The 22,414-nt window shown below is 32.3% G+C and overlaps 2 protein-coding genes across 2 annotated transcripts; both read left to right on the top strand.

The window, feature by feature from the left end:
• Window positions 1-52: 52 nt before the first annotated feature.
• On the top strand, window positions 53-2,450 carry LOC134684092 (short-chain collagen C4-like). Its single transcript, XM_063543373.1, has 3 exons — window positions 53-114; window positions 937-1,173; window positions 2,206-2,450. Exons 1-3 carry the CDS (start codon window positions 102-104, stop codon window positions 2,442-2,444), a joined length of 489 nt encoding a protein of 162 aa, XP_063399443.1. The 5' UTR covers window positions 53-101; the 3' UTR covers window positions 2,445-2,450.
• Window positions 2,451-19,509: 17,059 nt separating this feature from the next.
• Window positions 19,510-22,062, top strand: LOC134684830 (short-chain collagen C4-like). Its single transcript, XM_063544140.1, has 4 exons — window positions 19,510-19,685; window positions 20,289-20,351; window positions 21,172-21,408; window positions 21,824-22,062. Exons 1-4 carry the CDS (start codon window positions 19,514-19,516, stop codon window positions 22,060-22,062), a joined length of 711 nt encoding a protein of 236 aa, XP_063400210.1. The 5' UTR covers window positions 19,510-19,513.
• Window positions 22,063-22,414: the final 352 nt, after the last annotated feature.

The raw sequence follows: 22,414 nt of genomic DNA, 5'->3' as shown, positions 1-22,414 counted from the left end.
TTTGCAAATCAACACACTTAACTATTACTGTTTATTTACGTACATTTTTAGGTGTTACATATATACGTTGGGGTAAGAAAGGATGTCCGAAAGGAGTAGATATGGTTTATACAGGTAAGCAAAAGAAAATAAATACATAATATACAGTTCTGATACAGGACCTCTTTCCACTTCTTTGTTAATCCATTGGGAAAATTGGGCTGCCAAAAGTATCAAGATTAATATATTTTAACTAGCCATGATTTTTGTAAAAAAAAAACGAGACAATAAATATATGTACAAACTTAGTTCGACAAATTTTCAAGATTGACGTACACTCACTCATTTTTATTCTTAAAAAGTCAAGCTGTAGATTATTAATGTAAGCATGACCATTTTGATCTCGTTTTTATGAGGAAGGGGTCACTTGGTGATAGACGGCATGGATGACCCATTAGAACATGTCACTTTTTAAAGTTTTATGATATGTCATAAAGTCAAAAATTAAGATAAAATATATGACAAGGTTGACTGAATCATAAGCAAATGACATATATTTTGTGTCGATTTTTATTTCTAACATGAGACTACGACAGTTGAAAATGCATGTCGAGATATTTGTCAAATATATGTATCTGCCCTTGAAAGTAAGATTGCAAAAGGTATATCTTTTGTGAAAAAATAAATGATAGGGTATGCATTTGTGTTTTTAAAAATGTTTTGAAAGAGTTATATATGTACTTAATCTCTAAATTGTTTACCCCCCCACTACATAATGTACAACACGTTTGTATTGTTAACCGCCTCAACCCCCCTTTTTCTACCGTTCACCAAGTCTTTACTAAATTTATATATACAAAATTAATGTCAATGATACACTACAATAGTACTGAATTATTTCGATGTTTTGTACTTTTCTTTTCATAATGAAAAATTTAACACATTTCTGTAACGTAGGGCAGGTTGGCGGAAATGACTATAGAAACAAAGCTGGAGGTGTCAACTATCTATGTCTACCAAATGACCCGGAAAATGGAGAGTCACAGAAAACTGAAAACGACCAATTATATGGTTCGGAATATGAGTTTGGTTCATCATACAAACCATCAGGAATGAAAGCAGATATGCAAAACAAAGAAGTACCATGCGCTGTTTGTTTCCAAAGAAGAAGATCGGTTCATGTGATGATTCCAGGTATAGTTGGATTATTTATTTTGCAGTTGATATTATTAGATTTTATTGTTATTGACGTTTATCATAATGTGTGTTTCCTTATCATTTAAAAGTCTTAATAAAATTTAGATGAATAGGTTTCTGTTTGTGGTAAAGCTTTTCAATTATTCGCCATTATACAATAAAACAAGATACATTTAAACAAATTAAAACGAAAAAGTTACCTTACCTGTTGATTAAGTTTGCAAAAAGTAAAAACTGCAGCTATAGCTGACTGATAATCAACAAACTTTTATTTGGTAGCTGTTGATTTAAGAACATAAGTCAATAACATATATGCATTTGATCAACAAAGTAGTGATTAAAAGATCATCACAACAACGACCTTATAAATAGACAATAATAGTGCATTGATTTGACATATCAACGATATTAGGACGAGGCTTAGAAACGGGGAAAGCGAGGCTATGCCGAGCATTTTCCCCATTTCGTGCCGAATCCTTATATCGTTGATATGTCAAGTCAATGCACTATTATTGTCTTTATACTGCAATCTAAAAAAAACCATTTTCAATAGTTGTTTAATGTGTTAATTTTATTATTTGATTTAAACATTGGGAAACTCCCGCTTTTATAAAAAAAAAAAGGCCTCATATCATGCAGGCGGAGAAATATACAACACAAGGAAATGTACATTTCCTAATGATCCTAATGAAACATTTAATCGATGGTGAAGGAATTATTGTTTAAGAATAAACTAAAATATCAACTATAAGCATAAAACATAATGATTTAAGTGGAATATTTGTTTTCTAAAAATTGTAAAAGAAAGAAGTTTGAGTTGTTGTATACATTGAAAACAAGAACAGGTTGAATAGGTCGTATGAATAATAAATTACAATTTCGGCAATTTCTGTTTAAATATTCATGAGGAAAAGTGATATCAGGTCAGTGACTGTATATGACATAGAAATATACAGTCAACGCATTTTGACTGCTCAAATAGAACGAGTGCAGTATAAGTTATAGTAAACACAATTGTTCAATTTACAGGTAGAAAAACATGTTACAAGGGATGGACATCCGAGTACAGTGGTTTCCTAATGACAGATTATAAGACTTACAGCAGTAAGGATTATGCATGTGTTGACAAAGATGCCGAACCTCTCGACAATAAAACTGGAGACGAAAACGGGGCTTTATTCTATGGAATCAGAACCAAATGTGGCAGTTTGAGGTGCCCTCCATACAAAGATGCTACAGATGTACGATGCGTTGTTTGTACAAAATAGTTAATAAAATCACGTAAACATATTAAATGGTTTCTTTTTAATTCAAACAGTATATACTGTTAGTATGAGACGATTAGTGAACACCATGACCAACTTTAATGTCAATACAACTGGATTTTTCAAAGAAAATCAACTTTGCTGTAGTTGATATTTAATGCAAAGGTTTAGAACAATTACAAATTTTACAAACAAATTATTTACAATCTTTACTTATAAAAGAACTTTGAAAGACCTCCAAAAAACTAACATTTTACCAGCAGTTACAGCGACTTAGTTGAGACAAATTGTTATTGTTCGCCATGAATTTTCCGTGCAGAGTACCCCTCTCTCGAATAGTCGTCATGAATTACGCAAGAGAAAACACATTTTGTTTTTGGTGTTGTTTTATTTTTTAACTCACCTGGACCGAAGGGCCAAGTGAGCTTTTCTTATCACTTAGCGTCCGTCGTCGTCCGTCGTCGTTAACTTTTACACAAATCTTTTCCTCTGAAACTTTTGTGCAAAATTTAACCAAACGTGGCCACAATTGTCCTTGGGGTTACTAGTTTGAAAATATGTTCGGTGACTCGCCCAACTAACCAAAATGGCCGCCGTAGCTAATAATAGGACAAAGAGGGTAACATGTAGATTTTGGCTTTTTCTCTGAAATAAAAGCATCAAGTGCAAATTTGACATGGAGTAAAAAAGTTTATTAGGTCATCATCATTCTATCTGCCCTAAAACTTTCTGATGAATCGGACAATCTGTTGTTAGGTGCTGCCCCTTAATTTGTTATTTTAAGAAAATTTTGCAGCTTTTGATTATCATCTTGAATGATATTACAGATAGAGATAAACTGTAAACAGCAATAATGTACAGCAAAGTAAGACCTACAAATAAGTCAACATGTCCAAAATGACCAATTGATCCCTCAAAAAGTTATTGCTCTTTATAGTAAATTTTTAACAATTTTCATAAAGTTTGTAAATTTTTACAAAATATTTACCACTGAACTACAGGTCCAAGTTCATTATGGATAGAGATAATTGTAAGCATCAATAATGTTCAGTAAAGTAAGATCTACAAACACATAACCATTACCAAAAACAATCGTGTCATGAATTTATCTGTGTCCTTTGTTTAACATGCACATAGACCAAGAAGGTGACGTAGGCTCTTTAGAGCCTCTAGTTTTGTTTTGGTTACGGTGTAGGTAAAATAATATTTTGATCTACTTTTCATTTTACAATACCTTTTTAATTTCAATTCTTTCAACATTTCTGAGGATGAATATAATTTGATTTCATTAAGATTTTTCTTTTCAAAGATCTTACCAAATTGGTATGAATATTTTATTCCGATCTTTCATTTCTTGCGTTGAATGTGCTTTAACAAGGTTTGATATTCGTCACATGCATGATATCTAACATATATCGGGCTTTTGATTATAACCCTGTTTAATGTTAAATTCTTCTTTGTTTTCACTGATAATTTCTGTTTGCTTCTCTTCCGTTTCAAAAAGATTGATGCAATTCATGTGTTTATTCTGAAACATTGTTTGTGTGTGTAACGTTAATGCAACTACAACTTAACAGGATAGGAAACCATATCGTTCTGCAGACTATTACCACGGAACTAGGGTTTATATTTATACATGTTCTCTTTCTGAATATGCATTAAATTCGCCACTGGACACTAATCAGCTATCCATTCATCCAAATATATTTTTTTAATTCGAAATTGAACAGGGGTACATTTCTGCAGAATTTATAACTAAAACAAGGCCGGAATTTAAAGTGTGATTAAAAGAATGTAAACTGTTGTAGGTTAAGTTTTTGTAAAAGATCTATTTAAACTACTAATAATAATTCATTGTAATTTTGCATGAAGACAGATCATACTTTTTACAATATTTTAGGCGAAAAAAAATTTGGGGTCACCGATGATATTTTCGAGACATGACGTCATCAAAAAGTAAAGAATCGCGTTATACCGAAATATAGAAATAGCGCTCTAAATTGCTAATTGAAGTCAAAATTATTGAAAAACGATGTTTTACTGGTAAAACTATAACAGTCAATTGTAACTTTTACCTTATACACATTTATTTTTCGCAGTTTCCTTAATTTTCAAGGCCTTTGAACATTTCCCGCCGTTTTTAATTTCGATTTATTATAGATTTTTCTTGAAAATAAAAAAATCTACTAATGTTTTTTCCTTCAAACTTCTGCAAAAGTTGCAGCTTCAGGGAAGATTTTAAAACCATAAATAAAAATGGGGGGTCACCGATGTTTTAAATCCGCTTAAACGGAAACAATTTTATAATCGATTTTTGGCGGGAATTATTTATAACTAACGTTATAGAACGACGTTGCTAGCATAGGGGCATTTCTGGCAATGCTTGGAACTATCGGGTTGGACTAAACCTTGTCACAACAAAATATAATAACATTTTTCAGGGTATTTCGATTATTTATCGATATTTTTATCAATCTATCGAAACGTTAAACATTAAATACAGTAACAGTTTATTATAAAGTAATTGTCAAAGTTGAAATCATCTGCATTTTTTAATTGCATTCATTGTATAGGGTAAACGATTGTCTGCCTCATGCCGTATATATTAAAGAAATAATTTACAGCTTGCAGATAAAGAATCTTCTACTTCGGAAGTAACACGTTCCAGTAGACTACAAACAGAATAAATTCACTAACTTGTATATATTCGCACCTGGAAGATAAAACCTGATATGCAGTGTTTAAAAACCCACAAACTTGGCACTGTTTAAAAAAAGAGTCCTTAATGACACCATTTTCGGAAGAAATTTGAAAATGGTTAACATTTCCGTAATAACACCACGCTCAATATATAGGTTACAGACCATATGAGTATTTTGACCATACGCGTACGGTCCGGACCGTATACGTCTACTTGAACGGTGCGACCATACGCGTACGGTCGAACCGTATGAGTATACGCGTATGGTCCATTACGAGCCAACCATGCATGGTTTGGGATCATATGGGTTAAATTTAAACAAACATTTATCACAATCTTTATTTTCAGTTTTATAAATTGTTATCATTACAATTAGATGGATAAAATGAACAATTGATAAATTGAAATTAAATATTTGTTAAAATTGTATATCTGGATCCTATTTTGGTACTTTCGCCCAAGGTGACACTTGCTACAACAATTAATGTAATATTTTTTACATTTACATGTTTGCAGTCCATTCATGTTTCTTTGCATTTGCATTTTTTGTAAAGTTTCTAATATTATAAAATTGTCGTCTACATCATGTTTTCTTCCGATGTCGTAAATTTCTATGATCATAATTCAATTAATGTATTACTGATCGACATGCTAAATACAAGATATTAACAGATTTAATTAGCGTGAATTTTTTCTATAGTTAAAAAATAAAGATTTTATTCCAATTACAATTTTACTTTTCCATATTAATTTGAGAGTTAAGCTATGTTGATCTTAACATGAACTTTACATGCATTTGTAACTTATAAACTTAAGCAACTTCTCAATGATATTAATCAGACCGTACGCGTACGGTCCAAATACTCATATGGTCCGGAACATGTATATATAATCGAACCAAATTAAGTTCGACTCCCAGGTTGAGTTCGAGTTTTATTTTGATTTCGGACATTTATTCGAGTAAGATTTCTAGTCAAAGCTAGAGTTACACTTAGAAACTTTCGAGTTATACTGTTAGATAGAGTCAAAATTTTGGAAAGAGTAAATACACATTTTGAGATCCGATGAAATTAACAGTAAGAATATTGCAGTTTCTATTTTCTGTTGGTTAAACTCTCTTTCTTTGAATGTATATCATATTTATCTTTTATGATGGTATATGTACTTTTTGTTTGCCAATACTGATTGATGATAGTTAATTTGGAAATAACTGATTGAATCTGTGTGTCCATTTAAGCACTCTCTGCTATATCATATTGGCCTTCTTTTTTTAAAAGAACCAAAGAATGAGAGGTTAATTAGCTATACCTTTGTATTAAAAACCTAGTCGTTCTTTTCAATCATGGTCGAAATCCGACAATCTGACTGTACGTACCACAGGCAAGTGATTTGAACTAGCATTACTATTAATTTTTTTTATTTTTTTCATGAATTTTGCAAAATTTTCAGTGGCGAATATTTCATGATCATCAGCACAAAACTTTTGTCTATATTAGTGGAATATTCCTTCACCAGACGGACCATTAATGTGTTGGTTACAGTTAAGCAGTACTCCGTGAAACATGTAAATCTACATAAATACATGTGTGTGTGTGTGTGTGTGTGTGTGTTGAATATTTCTCTTGATGGAGACTTTTAAAGCCAAATGTATAGTACGTGTTAAGAAATTTGTATACGCCCGTTTACGGGACATACATGTATCATGGTATACCGTTGTCCGTCCGTCCGTCCGTCCGTCCATCCGTCAATATGTCGGACGCTTCAACCAATTGACAACAAACTTTGGTGATATTTTTGTATCTACTGACGAGAGCTTCCTTTCGTCTTTTATGAATTTTAGATTTTTCGTGTCCGAGTTACTATTAAAAAAGGTTTTTTTTAAGTTTTCAGACAATAACTAAATAAGTGCTTTCAGCAGTTCCCATGAAACTTTAGTGCATTGTTCATATCGATTGATGTAGGCTCAATTTTATAGATTTTCGATTGTACGATTCTAAGATATGGGGTTTTATTCATTAAAAAGGGGGGCTTTTTCCAGTTTTCGTACGCCTAACTCTAAGATGCTTTTTCCAATTTTCATACAACTTTGATGAATTGTTTAAATTTGTTGATATAAATTCCGTTTTGATTTTCATTAATTTCTTATATGACATTGAGAATAATGAATATCTCTGAAATTGTACCACAAGGTTTCATATCACAAATTGAGGTTGGGGGTACTTGTAATTGCTCTAAACGTTCAGGAATTAGGTTTCAAAAACAAGCATTTAACTAGTTTTACAATTTTACACTAACTTGTGTTTGAGTATATGGATCTGTCTAGAATTGTACTATAAGGTTCCACACCACAAAGGAAAGACTGGGATTGAGTTTTGGGGTAATAACCACAAAAGGAATGGGGTGGGGGTGGGGTGTGTGTGGATCATAATTTTTTTCTGCAATTTTTTGAAATTTCTAATTTTTTGAAATATATCAAGAAGAAATCTCCGATTGCACAATAGTTTTGTAAGACCTTCGACTATATTTATTTTGTGTCAGAAACCTTTATTATGTAAAAAATTTGATCACAGTCCAAATTCCCTAGTATATATATATCAAGCTTGGATATTGTGTCCAAACGTCAGTGCCAAAACTGTTCAACCTCTTCGGGCGTATCAGGCTGCGCTCAGCGTAGCATTTTATTGTTGTTGGTGTAGGTCATCAATAGTACTAAAATATATAACTATTCATAGTGTTTGATATTCCCAGATTATTTGACGTCTAGCGGCCTTATTTCTTACTTGCTGGTCCTTCAGTTCGCTAACGACAGTTTGAAGAAATACTACAAAATGTGTGCCCAAATGTTAGCAGGAACAAAGCATTTAAGAGAGATTGAGTATCATGTACCATACAATACGGTGCTAAAGTTTCTTTGATTTCGACAGCCAGCAACCGATGTAAAATTTTGGATGATTTTCGTTATTATATTAACGTTTTATAATTGAATATTTCAATAAATATGATTACTCTACAAATCACTCGTTTTCATCCTTCCCCCCTTAAAAAATGAGAGGCATTGAATGCCAAAGGAACATTCGGGAAAGATGGACGACACTTGAATTATTTCTGTCGTCACATGTGAAATAAAAAACGAGATCAAATACCACTTCAAACATTATTTACGTTCAGTGGCAAGTTTAGTGCATACAAGTATTCAGAACTAGAACATATTAATTTTGACCCTGCTTTGTATTGACCCGACAGGCTGCGCTGGATAAATATAAATATCAAATGAGATTTTTGATGAATTATTTATACATGTAGTATAAAAAAAAAACTATAGTTATGACGTTTCATGCATTTGATATGAGAAAACTGTAAAAACTCATTGTTCCTATTTACAACTCTCTGTTCGACTGAGATTTCGAAAGGTGTACGCTTACATGCTGCTACTCTTGGTTTATTTGTACCCCCTCTCCCTCCTCCCGAAAATATACCATGAACTCTATATACCACATTGCGACGATATGCTGCCAAAGAAAAGTATTTGTCACTAACTTCGGTTTCGAGAAAATGGTCCGAGAGGGTACTAAATTATATTGAATATGCTATGAATTTCCATCGTTCTTAGTGTTGATTAATCATGATGATTAGGTGTTTTGACTTGTATTGATATGTTTTTTTATCATTAGGGTCTGGATAGAGGGTCGTCCGTTTATTAATATTAATGTTGTGTTACCAGTATTTTTTATTCTTTATATTTAAGCTTCATTCTCTATTCATCTGTTTTTTTGCCTTTTATTCTGCAGTATTTGCCCATTATTCTGTATTCCGTAAATTTACCCCAATACAATCAGACCCTTTTTTGTGGACATGTATTTTTTATTTAATTATAACAGTTCTAAAAAAAAATATGATATGTTCATTGTCATTTCTCCCGCTTGAGTGGAACTGACGTATTGTAATTTTACAACACGGGGGAACTAGCGGTAGATTTAAATAAATAAGAAATACACAGGTTGTACTTTCAATGTTCTATTTTTGAATCAAATTATCTCAATATAGTTACATAAATCAAAGTTACATATGGAAGTCCATAAAACAATAACAACGGCACAGTCCGTTTGAGAGTCCTTAAAAGTAGCAATACGAGTTCCGTATTCTAACGTTCGGTAATCCTCACTGACCATAATTTCTGAATGTTTCTTTTTATAACAAATGTTGAGTTACTCTAATATAGAATGACACTAATTAATACAAATTTGACAAATTTTGTCTATTCACGAGAACTTGTTAAGCTTAATCCGTTATCTCAAAATGACATTAAGTTCTATTTAACTAATTGTACTTTAAGAAGATTACGACATATGGATTTGTGAAAGTTTGTAACAACATAAATATGAAATAAAATCACAGAAATTTACACCATGACAGAACGTCCCTTCGAGCGGATCGTTATTTTTCAAATTAGAAACCTTTACGACGGACACGAAAACGGCGACGTCATAATACAGTTACGACACTATAGCGGCGCCGAGAGCGATGCGTATAAACAATAGTGTGATTTCCCTTTGATGGAATATTAAGCTTCTCAGTGATCAAAATGAGTGTTTTTCAAACTGCTATATAACCAGTGTAATTTTTCTAATAAAACGGTTGGTTCAAATTTTTTGATTTTTTTTATATTTTTATCAAAGGGTCAAATTGAATACTTCGTCAAAGTTTTATGAAAATTAATCGAGTCAAATTAATTTTAGTATAGGTGTTGGGTAGACTATACAAGCAATTGCTGCCATGCTAATGTTTGTGGACCTTTATTTTTCATCCACATAATTAATAAGAACTAAACCTGAAAGGACATGAGTGTTGTCTTGTGAGAAGCAAGAAGGTTTTAACTTTATATCAATAAAAGACTTTAATGTGCTAAGTCAGGAATCTGATGTACAGTAGTTGTCGTTTGTTTATGTAATATATACGTGTTTTTCGTTTCTCGTTTTGTTTATATATATAAGACCGTTGGTTTTCCAGTTTGAATGGTTTTACACTAGTAATTTTGAGGCCCTTTATTGCTTGTTGTTCGGTGTGAGCCAAGGCTTCGTGTTGAAGGCCGTACTTTAACCTATAATGGTTTACTTTTTAAATTGTTATTTGGATGGAGAGTTGTCTCATTGGCACTCACACCACATCTTCCTATATCTATTTAGCATGAACACATTTTCAATATGTTTTATATTTCACCAGGCATTTGCCAGGAGACAACAAGTTTATCCGCCCCCCCCCCCCCCCAAACCCCCTTCCCCTCCTTTAACTTAATTTTGGAAACATTGATTGACCAATATGGATATATGTAAAAATCAATGTCGTATAAACAAAACTTGCAGGAGTTTTACCCTCACCCCGAAACTATTTGATTTAAGTTTTTCTTGTTATCCTACATTGATCTTTTGATGTCGTCCCTAACTGGGCAATTTATTATTTTTCATTGATTTAATTTTAACAATTTTCATAATTACTTTAAATTATATAACCATTCAGTTAAAATATTTCAACTTTCCAGACGAAAAACGGGACAAAAATAAAATATCTTACAAGACATAAACATGTAAAAAATAAATATATATTTCAGCTTACAAAAATATTTTCATAATGTTACCTTGACAGGATTTCTTTAAACTAAGTCCCTAACATAATTGCTCAGTTGATATGTGTCATCCTCATGCGATACGAGATAACTATAATTCTGATGCAATCCCGAAATAGGGGGTCATACCAGACAAACATGACATTAAATAGTCAATTTACGAACAAGAACAAACAGATCTATGTTTCTTTGATATTTATCAATTTTTAGGAAACATTGCGAGAAATTATATTATTAAACGTGTTACCTTAGTTAAATTAAAATTTTTATTAATATTACCATTATTATCTTCCATATATCGAAAATATGTGAAATAAATTTCAGATCCATTGGTAGGGGGAGTCAGTTGAGTATGTCAACTGACCGTGCAAGGGTTGTATAGCCAGTCAAGGTCGTTCAAAACTTCCATCTGTTGTTGTAAGTCCGTCAGTTTTTTTAGATTACAAGTTATCATTTGACACGACGTATTTATAACCTGTGTGACCTGTGTAGTGGTTTTGATTTTACGATTAATTTATGAATGAACGATAATTTTATGAATGAACAAGAGCCCTTGACCTCTTTCTTAAATCTAATTAAACATATAAAAGCGTATTTTATTAAAGATAATTCAGTCAATTTTTCAGTACTAAACAGACAACTGAAATGATTCCATATTTTGTTGAAACATCGTATGAACGGAGAACGGAATAGCAGGTATAAAAAATGCACTTTGTCTTTTATTCACTTGTAATGACCGCGGATCTATAATTTTTATAGATCTGTTGAAAACCCCAAACTAATTTGCATAATTTATGCATAATGGAAATTTAGGCGAGAGCAATACATCGATATCACCTCGAGTATAAAGGACGAGACACGGAATGTCAAACATGTTAACAATATTGAAACTTAAGACTCGGTGAGGCTAAATTCATTGAAAAAGAAGAACATTACAAGGGATCAAGAAACATGAAACACGAATATAACTAATATTATGAAGTTTCAAAATAATTAAGTTCATTAATTTACCTATGGACATGCACCAAGGGGACAATGCAACAAATAAGTTGAAGATCGTACAGCTTTTTAATACAAAAGTGTAAACAATACATGAAGAAGAAACAAACATATAAAACTAGAACCTAAAACCTGATCAACACAAACCTCATGTATAAACCTTTTCTCCATTGTTTGCGCCTGTCTTGCAACTCATTTTACGAACTTAACGACAATTCATATCAGATCATAGAGCATCATAATTATGCTTTTACTATAACCGTATTGTTAAAAAAAATATGTCTTGTGGTCGATTGAAAAATATTAAATAGTGGCAAAAAAGGTTTGATTAAATCCAAATTAGCCAATAGTTCATGTGTACCTCAGTGAGCGAACTATTTAAGAAATAATTCATGGGGGCTTGAATATATCGTGATTTTACCACGGGTTGGCCTTTATGACAAATATTTTACCCTGAGCGATAAAATAACCCGTAGTAAAATTTAGATATATTCAAGCCCCCATGAATTATTTCGATTCTAATAAGACAAATACGGCAATTCTTTTGGATCGAAGCGCTTTAGGTGGAGGCAAATATTTGCCGTTCCCATAAATTAACGCACTTTTAGATTGGCGGTACAGATCGGAGGAAACAGAATTAGTGACATGCTCAAACTATTTAAAATAACATATTTAGATAAATTTGGATGAATTTTAATGATAATTTACCTATATATCTTCTATGTATATAAAAAAAAGGGCTTATACCTCATTTTAGCATCGTTTGTTACCGTTTCTGTGTTGTGATGATTTTCGGTATCAGAAGCGTGTATTTTCCCGTAAAATGCTTAAATTACTACTTCATTATTCTATGACGTCGTGTACTTCATTCATAAACAATCATGTGACGTGGGAGTACAATCGGAACAGCCCAACCAATATATTCATATTTTACCACGGGTGTGTACTCAAAGCGTTTGAAGGACGTCATGGTAGAATATAGTATAATGCATGCGATGAGTTGGTGTACACTTGTGTAAAAATTAATATGTTTTTATCTCCAGCAGATACCTTATACCATAGAAGTTAGCAACTTTAGGCCACCGCACGACCTTCAGCAATGAGCAACACCTAAACCGATAATTGTCAGAATGCTTTCTTGTATTAAATTCAGTTTGTAGAACCAAACAGACGAATAATGAGGAAAATAACTATAAAATTAATGTATTTTACAACGAATGCTTTTTTTAATTTGATAGATGTTTTTTGTGATTGTTTGTTTGTTTTGAGATTGTAATGCAGTGATGACTGCTGTAACCATATTTTGATTATTTTACCTATTGTGTCCGTTTTGTTCACGCATCGTTGTAAATATAACGGAATTTGAAACGACTGCTATACAATTGAGAGGTTTAGCGTTATAAAACCCGATTTAATCAACGACTTTCTACATTTTAAAATGTCTGTACCAAGTCAGGTGTATGACGGTTGTTGTCCATTCGTTTGGTGTTTTTTGTCGTTTCATTTTGCCTTTGGATAAGGGACTTTCCGTTTTGAGTTTTATGTGATTTTAATTTTTACATGTCTAGATATATATTTTACGGTTGATACAGATGTTAGAAATGTGATTCGTAACTATATCATGCAAAAATGAACCTGTAATTGAAGACTATTTCAATAGAATTTATTGTTCACTCTAGCATTAGCAGCGGACTAAGAACGATAATCAGAATTAACTTGAATATTATTTGTTTAAGCTTAATTTCTAGTTTATTTGACGATTCTTTTTTCTAAGAATAAACATTGCACACTGTTGAGATTTTTGATGCGAAGATAATTTTAATACGCAGATAAATATTTAATTTATCTTACCTTAATTCTTTCAAAAAGAGGTAATTTGTTGTAACCTGACTTTAATGGCTTTGTTGCATAATTATGCATGGAATTAATTATATAAGAAATGCATGTATATATTCATATGTTTGACAGTATAACCACAAACTTTGTAAAACTTAGGACAAAGCAATAACTTTATATTGATAGATGCATTTTTAAGAATTATAAGGCCTATAGCATTTGCTGGTAAATAGCATAAACAAGAAAAAAGGTATAACAACAAAATAAATTGATAATAATATTTAAAATTTGCTTATTTGCACCCATTATAGGTGAACATGGACCTACAATAAAGATAAAGTATATTAAGGAAACAAAATGCAAGATTTTTATTCAGAAACAATCGTGAAAAAAAAACCGAAAGAAATACAGTGTTGTAGCGACTTTTAATAGTTTGACTGTATAATTTATCATTATGTAAGATGTCTTTTTTTTTTAATACGTTTGGTTAAATTACATTTCTATAGGGCAATGCCCAGTATTTTTATTTATTTAAACGGTAACTTTATCATGTAAATTCACGTATCTTAAGAACCGCCCGGTACCCCATCTTAGGAACCGTCGGAGTACAGTCCGGAACCCCATCTTTGAAACTGTCAGGGTACCGCCCGGTAACCAATCTTTAGAACAGTTTAGGTACCGCCCGGTATCTAGATATCCGCCCGGTATCCCATCTTTGGAATCGTTGAGGTACCGCTTGTAATTATGTTATAGTTTTTGACCAAGCAAGTCGGTATAAAGATGTTAATCTGGGCAGCTCAGGTGACCCTTATTAACCCAAACGACGTAGGAGTTCGGGTTAGAGGGCCACCCTGAGCGTGCAGATTAACCTCTATATACCGATTTGATTGGCCAATAACTGTTTTAACACATGACGTCATTAATTTACGAGAACGTTTTAGATGTGGACGATGTTCCAAGGATCCTAGGAAAGTTCCTTGTAGGCTTTAGGGAAAAGAAAGGGGGGAAAATCGACTTGAGTAAGTTTTGAATTGCTAACTTTTTTTTAGTTTAGACTTATTGTAAACGTGAGATTTAAAGGTAATTTTTTTTTTAATGTTTCTGTTAAATCTGTTCCCATTTTTTATTTAATAAGTGACGATTAAGAATTTGACAAATTGTGTACTTTCAAATCGTTGTATGAAAACATAACTGAACGGGTTATTTAGCTTTTGAATTTCTTTCCTTCACTGATATGCTTTAAAAGAGAAAGATAAACCGAGAAAGATTACCTAAATTTTAAATGTTGAATAAACAAAAGTACGTTTCTCTTTCCTATCTTTTACGACCTCTCCGAAGTTGCTTTTTATCTACTGTATTAATTTTTAAGACACGATCATCTAAATGAAATATGTTTGATCTCCAGCTAATCTCCGTGTTTTAAAAGAAACTTAACATGACCACTTTAAATTCGATCCAAAAATATGGGGAATAGATATTTAAAAAGTAGTTATAATTTCCATTAAGTCTAAAACTAATCCAAATCAGATTTCTTTTATTCGGATATTCTTAGATACATTTCTTTTTTGGCAGAAATTACCCAAAAAATGTTTTAACCATCTTTCTGAATTTGAAACACTGATTTAAGATTTATGTTCTACACAAAATATAATAAAACATTTAATGTTCAAGCTAAGATGATAAAAAAGGAATAAGAAACCTTTCAGTTTTCCTATTTTGAAACTACGATGTTTGTACCAAGTTCAATTTGTTGAAATTTAAAGGCAGAGTGATGGTTCGGGGGGGGGGGGGGGGGGGGGGGGGGGCTAATATGTCGTCATCCTAGTATTAGACAGTATCGTGTTTTAGCTAAAAATAGTCAATATTGTGCTTAGTCTCGCTACACTCAAAAAATGTTTTTTAATTTGATAGAATAACGCCCCTTAAATATCTACATGTAGGAACCGACCCTAAAGGTAAACATAGATTTGAACTGTGCAGTATATCTGAGGTAGTTAATGCACACCTTTGCTGTGCATTATCCAGATTATACCACAGTAAGAACAAAGAGATTTTACTCATGTCATGTGTTAAGTATATAAGGGTATGCGAGAGAGATCAGAGTAAAAGAGAATAGATAGATTGTTAGTTAGAAGTGCTGAGAGTAATATTGTGTTATTGAATAAGGATTATTGTTCAACTGTTTTATTATGTCAAACTGATATTTATTTACAGATTACATAGTGATTTGATCTGAAACTTTGTGTTGTGGTTTGTTTTCTTTGTGCCATTTGAACATGGATTTTACGTTATTTACGCTACCAAAATAACACACCGACAAACACGAATCCATATAAAAACGACAACGCTACAGTGTATACAAAAGTCATATACGTTTTGTATATAAGTTAAATGGTACCAGTAGATATCTTATTATAACTATTCATCATACAAGTATTTATAACTCTCTTTGCATTTATTCCTAATTGGATACTAGAAATTTTGCAGATATGTGACAACCCATATACTTACACTTAATTGTAGATGCGAAGAAGCTTCCAATATTACCAGACACATTGCCATGTGATTTTAAGACCTTGCCCAGATCATCTTTTGCCTCTGTTCGTTTAATGAAGCCATTCATATAGAATCTCGCAGATACATGTATGTCAATATAAAAAAGAAGATGTGGTATGGTTGCCAATGAGACAACTTTCAACAAAAGACCAAATTGACACAAACATTAACAAGCATAGATAATACGAGTAAATTAGGACAAACACTATGATCTTGATCAACCTTAACATCTATATTTATCTTAAGCCTCGGTTACACCTTACCGAATAGCTCGAACGGACGCCTAACGGATAACTTTTTTCAATCCGTTCTTATCTGTCCATATCCGTTGCATGTCCGATAAGCGTACGTTTTATCCGTTGACGTCCGTTCTGTTCGGTGGAAAACTTTGAGCATGTTCAAAACTTTGAACGGATAAAATGTCCGTTGAACGTCCGTTTTGTACGGTACTCGTCCGTTTCGTTTCCGTTTTGTATTCGTTACGTACGTGTCCGTTATACATCTGTTGGAGGTCTGGAAGATAAATTCGTCAACGGACATCTACCGGACGTTTAACGGATAAAACGGATGTTGAACGGATGAAAAACGGACTCATACCGGACGTATAACGGATAAAACGGATGATGAACGGATCTAAAACGGATAAATGTCAAATGAAAAGTTTGCGTTTGAAATGCTAATTACTAGTATTGGTATGTCAGACTTCTTAAGGTTCGTGAATTCTTAATATTCATAATCGATCTTAGCACATTTTGAATATTTATGCGAATTACATGTATTATTATTGTCGCCTTTGATTTTTCCGTATATCTTGTTCGTCCGTTTTATCCGGTTCGCTTTCGTTAGGTGTCCGTTTTATGCGGTACTCGTCCGTTGGATGTACGTTCGACATCCGTTCTGTCCGGTACGTTTCCGTTTCTCGTACGTTGCATATACGTTGTGTGTCCGTTATGCATCCGTTACACGTCCGTTTTATTCGGTCAGTACATTGTACATCAACGGACTCACAACGGATAACAATTTTGTCAACAGACAACTTTTATTTTCATCCGTTAGGTGTCCGTTCGTGCTATCCGGTAAGGTGTGACAGAGGCTTTATAAACAAGGCATATTAAAAAAATATTAGTCGAAATCAAACTGACAATTTGATGCCACGGCGAAAAAATGAGAAAAGAGAAACAACAGTACACAAAACACAACATAGAAAATAAAGCGTGAGCTGCACGAGCCCCTATAAACATCCGGAATTATCTCAGTTGCCCAGAGTTGTCAACATATCTTGCCAACAGTTAGAGACTGAACTAAAAGAGGGACGAAAGATACCAAAGGGACAGTCAAACTCGTAAATCTAAAACAAACGGACAACGCCATGGCTAAAAATAAAAAAAGACAAACAGACAAACAATAGTACACATGACACAACATAGAAAACTAAAGAATAAACAACACGAACCCCACTTTTACTAAATGTTCGCTGAGGCGAGACACGCTTTTCAGAAATGTATATACGTGTACAAAACGTAACAGTTGACATAAAGACACCAAGACATGTCAATATGAACGAAGATTATCTGTGCTAAATAAACTCATTTAAGTTTCGTTTAATGCTTTCTAAAATTTATTGTTTTGGAAGTTGCACCACACGCAGTAAACGTATCATTAAGGTAGCATTCAGAGCATGAAAACTTATCCTTGTTACTATTAATTGGTAATGAACAAACTTTTCTGTACTACTCCTAGCATACTTGAATATGGAAAGAAATTCGCAAAAGTAAGCGCATTTAGTTTTGTAACCTTTAAAAAACATGTATATGTTAACATTATACTTAATCAATACACCATACATGCAATCTTCTCATTTACTTCATAACAACAGATGTACATGTATTGCTAGGCCGTACAGTCTACATGTATGCATGCTTATTTCAAGCACAACTCCATATACAGACTTTACAGTGACCTTTCAGTGTGACAACAAAATAATAAAAAGGTATGCCATTTCTTATTGATTTTTTACGAACGTCTGTTTATTAGTAGGAAATACACCTTTTCTGTCCTTCGGGAATTTTGACTTATTTTGTTTTCTTTGACATTTTTTCTAATACGAATTATTTTCATCACTTATTCTATGTTTCCTCTTTTTAACATTGACTCTCTGAAGTTTCCTTTTGCATAAACATACAAAATCAACGTGTGTATGCGTTAATAATACATGTAGTTCAAAGGTCACTGTACATTTATACATGACTAATAAATTCAAGACAGATATTTTTATGTTTTGTATCAAAGGATAAAAAGTGAAAAATGTTGTTCATAAAAAAAACGTAACATCATTTAATGTGATGTTTCATGTGTGTCTTCCTGGTAATTGATAAAATAATTGCGCTTGAACTTCAAAAAATTGCAAACTGCATACGAGTCAGGATTTATACAATAAAACTGACATTATTTAACGTGCGCCCTCGGTCAGAGTATCAACATTTTACATTTTACGAACAAATATAAAAAAAGAAGGTGTGGTATAATTGCAAATGAGACAGCACGACACACATGTTAACAACTATAAGTCACCGTACGGTCTTCATCAATGAGCAAGACCCATACCGCATAGTCTGCTCTATACATGTAAAAGGCCCCGAAATGACTATACATGTATATGAACTGTATTTGATTCACAGGAAATAAGCATTCATTTGTATTACACCAAGTAACTGACATAATTTCTTTTTATAAGATGTTGCTATCAAGAACTATTATTATGCTTTTGATATACTTTTTGAATTTGGCCATCTCGATTCCACATTAAAACACAACCCTATTCGATTTTTGATTCTGTACTATTTACATAAATTTAACACTTTTTTTTTATTAAATACACTACATTTGTCCGATAAACATAAATATATCTGTCTTGAATTCATTAGTCATGTACAAACTGAACATGAACTGAACTGCTTTAATCCTTCAGTGGGATAAACAGCCGCAACAACTGTTACATTGTTGTGAGTCTTTCAGATCAACAAGGTCTGTACCTCAAGTTGTCGCGGCGTTCCATTTTTTTTATCAATTTTCTTATCAATTTGAAATTGAATGACTAACCATTTTAAACGTCGAGTAATTTGAATATACTGCACTAATTATATTAACTACAAAAACAAATAGTATAGAGAACTATGCAAACATTACTTTTCTCCTTTAATAAAACATAAGTATACATGTACGCATGAAAACAGCATCAACAGAATGATGGATGCCTCCCTTGTAAACCATTGAGTCGTAAAGCTCTTTTTTAAAGTGTTGAATTGACAGATATTTAAGAATGTCTTATGCATAGTGTTTATATTTGTTTTAGTAGCAAACATGTTCCTGTCAGCTTTGGTAGTTGTTGTAACAACAAGCTTGGTCCTTGTGCAATGTCATGATTGTAAAGATTATGACTTATCGGCATCTGACCAGTCTTTTCTAATGAAGCATTATCTTCGTTCAACTAGAAAAGAGGAAGGAATTTCAACAGGAAAGCCGGTTGCTTCAGGCATGAACGTTTAATATGTATGACTTATGTCAAAAAAATTGATTTAAAAAAGGAAAATAAAATAAAACAATACAATACAAGACAAAGCAAGAACGAAAGAAAGAAAACAACAAGAAAAAAACGTATACACAATTTTATACAAAAGATTGAAACATAAAATTAATGTAAAAAGAAAAAAATACACAAAAGATATTGCATCTTTTCAATAATAAAATACACTTTTTTTAGATGATGACATAATGCAGCTGAACAAAACAGATTTAATTTTATGTTTAAAATTAAAAAAGAAAAGGATCAGTTTACAATCAAAGATCACCCATCGATACCAATTCCTGCCAAACAAAGAATTTTTTGAATATCCGCTTTGCTTGTGAGAGTAGGAGAGACATAAAAAGTACACGAAGAAATCATCAAAAAAAGAAAGTTGTATTCGTGCTTTATAAATCTGGTTGTGCATGCAATTTCAAATTTAAATAATTTCATTTTAATCAGATCATCATAATGTATCATAAGCACGTAATTTTGAATTTAGAGGCGAAATTAATAATATATTTTGCAAATCAACACACTTAACTATTACTGTTTATTTACGTACATTTTTAGGTGTTACATATATACGTTGGGGTAAGAAAGGATGTCCGAAAGGAGTAGATATGGTTTATACAGGTAAGCAAAAGAAAATAAATACATAATATACAGTTCTGATACAGGACCTCTTTCCACTTCTTTGTTAATCCATTGGGAAAATTGGGCTGCCAAAAGTATTAAGATTAATATATTTTAACTAGCCATGATTTTCGTAAAAAAATCGAGAAAATAAATATATGTACAAACTTAGTTCGACAAATTTTCAAGATTGACGTACACTCACTCATTTTTATTCTTAAAAAGTCAAGCTGTAGATTATTAATGTAAGCATGACCATTTTGATCTCATTTTTATGAGGAAGGGGTCACTTGGTGATAGGCGGCATGGATGACCCATTAGAACATGTCACTTTTTTAAAAAGTTTTATGATATGTCATAAAGTCAAAATTTAAGATAAAATATATGACAAGGTAGACTGAATCATAAGCAATTGACAAATATTTTATGTCGATTTTTATTTCTAACATGAGACTACGACAGTTGAAAATGCATGTCGAGATATTTGTCAAATATATATATCTGCCCTTGAAAGTAAGATTGCAAAAGGTATATCTTTGTTGAAAAATAAATGATAGGGTATGCATTTGTGCTTTTAAAAATGTTTTGAAAGAGTTATCTATGTACTTAATCTCTAAATTTTTAACCCCCACTACATAATGTATAACACGTTTATATTGTTAACCGCCTCAACCCCCCTTTTTCTACCGTTCACCAAGTCTTTACTAAATTCATATATACAAAATCAATGTCAATGTTACACTACAATAGTACTGAATTATTTCGATGTTTTGTACTTTTCTTTTCATAATGAAAAATTTAACACATTTCTGTAACGTAGGGCAGGTTGGCGGAAATGACTATAGAAACAAAGCTGGAGGTGTCAACTATCTATGTCTACCAAATGACCCGGAAAATGGAGAGTCACAGAAAACTGAAAACGACCAATTATATGGTGCGGAATATGAGTTTGGTTCATCATACAAACCATCAGGAATGAAATCGGATATGAAACAAAAAGAAGTACCATGCGCTGTTTGTTTCCAAAGAAGAAGATCGGTTCATCTGATGATTCCAGGTATAGTTGGATTATTTATTTTGCAGTTGATATTATTAGATTTTATTGTTATTTCTTGTCTAATTTTGTTTTGCGGTGCATCATATGTTTGTGTTTTTTACCATTTTAAAATAGTCTAAATACGATTTAGATAAATAAGTTTATCAATGCTCACCACTTTAACAGAAAACAACAAAAAATACAACAAAATAAAATTAAATACAAGAAGTTACTGTTGATTAGTGTTATCAGTAACACAAAAAGTTAAAGCTCCAACTTAAACAGATTTTGATAATAAAAAAAAAATGTACTTGATAAATTAAAGAACATTAGTCATTTACATGTGTGAACGAAGCAAAGCAGTGTTTAGAAAAATCAGACGAAGAAATGTCTGGCAAAAACGATCTTATAGCAAACACAATTGTTGTCATTACAGGAAGGGAAACATGCTACAAAGGCTGGACATCGGAATACAGTGGTTATCTTATGACGGATCATAAAAGTGACAGCAGTAAGGAGTATGCATGTGTTGACAAAGATGCCGAACCTCTCGACAATAAAACTGGAAACGAAAACGGGGCTTTATTCTATGGAATCAGAACCAAATGTGGCAGTTTGAGGTGTCCTCCATACAAAGATGCTACAGATGTACGATGCGTTGTTTGTACAAAATAGTTAATAAAATCACATAAACATATTAAATGTTTTCTTTTTATTTCAAACATTATACTGTTAGTATAAGACGATTGGTGAACACCATGACCAACTTTAATGTCAATACAACTGGATTTTTCAAAGAAGGGCAACTTTGCTGTAGTTGATATTTAATTCTGAGTACAAGTTGTTTAGGAATGATTCTTAATTTACTTTTGTATTCAATGGTCATTTATTATTCAACGACTATTCACACGATATTCTTTGGTTATTTACAAATCCCCATCTTTAGGTTGGAAAATATCTCAGAAAAAAATAAACAAGAAAATAATGTGCACATTAAAAAGCTAAAAAACAACCTACCTGTTTATCA

The sequence above is a fragment of the Mytilus trossulus genome, chromosome 9 (assembly GCF_036588685.1).
Source record: "Mytilus trossulus isolate FHL-02 chromosome 9, PNRI_Mtr1.1.1.hap1, whole genome shotgun sequence".
Classification (NCBI taxonomy): domain Eukaryota; kingdom Metazoa; phylum Mollusca; class Bivalvia; order Mytilida; family Mytilidae; genus Mytilus; species Mytilus trossulus.
This window is presented reverse-complemented; position numbering and strand designations above follow the sequence as displayed.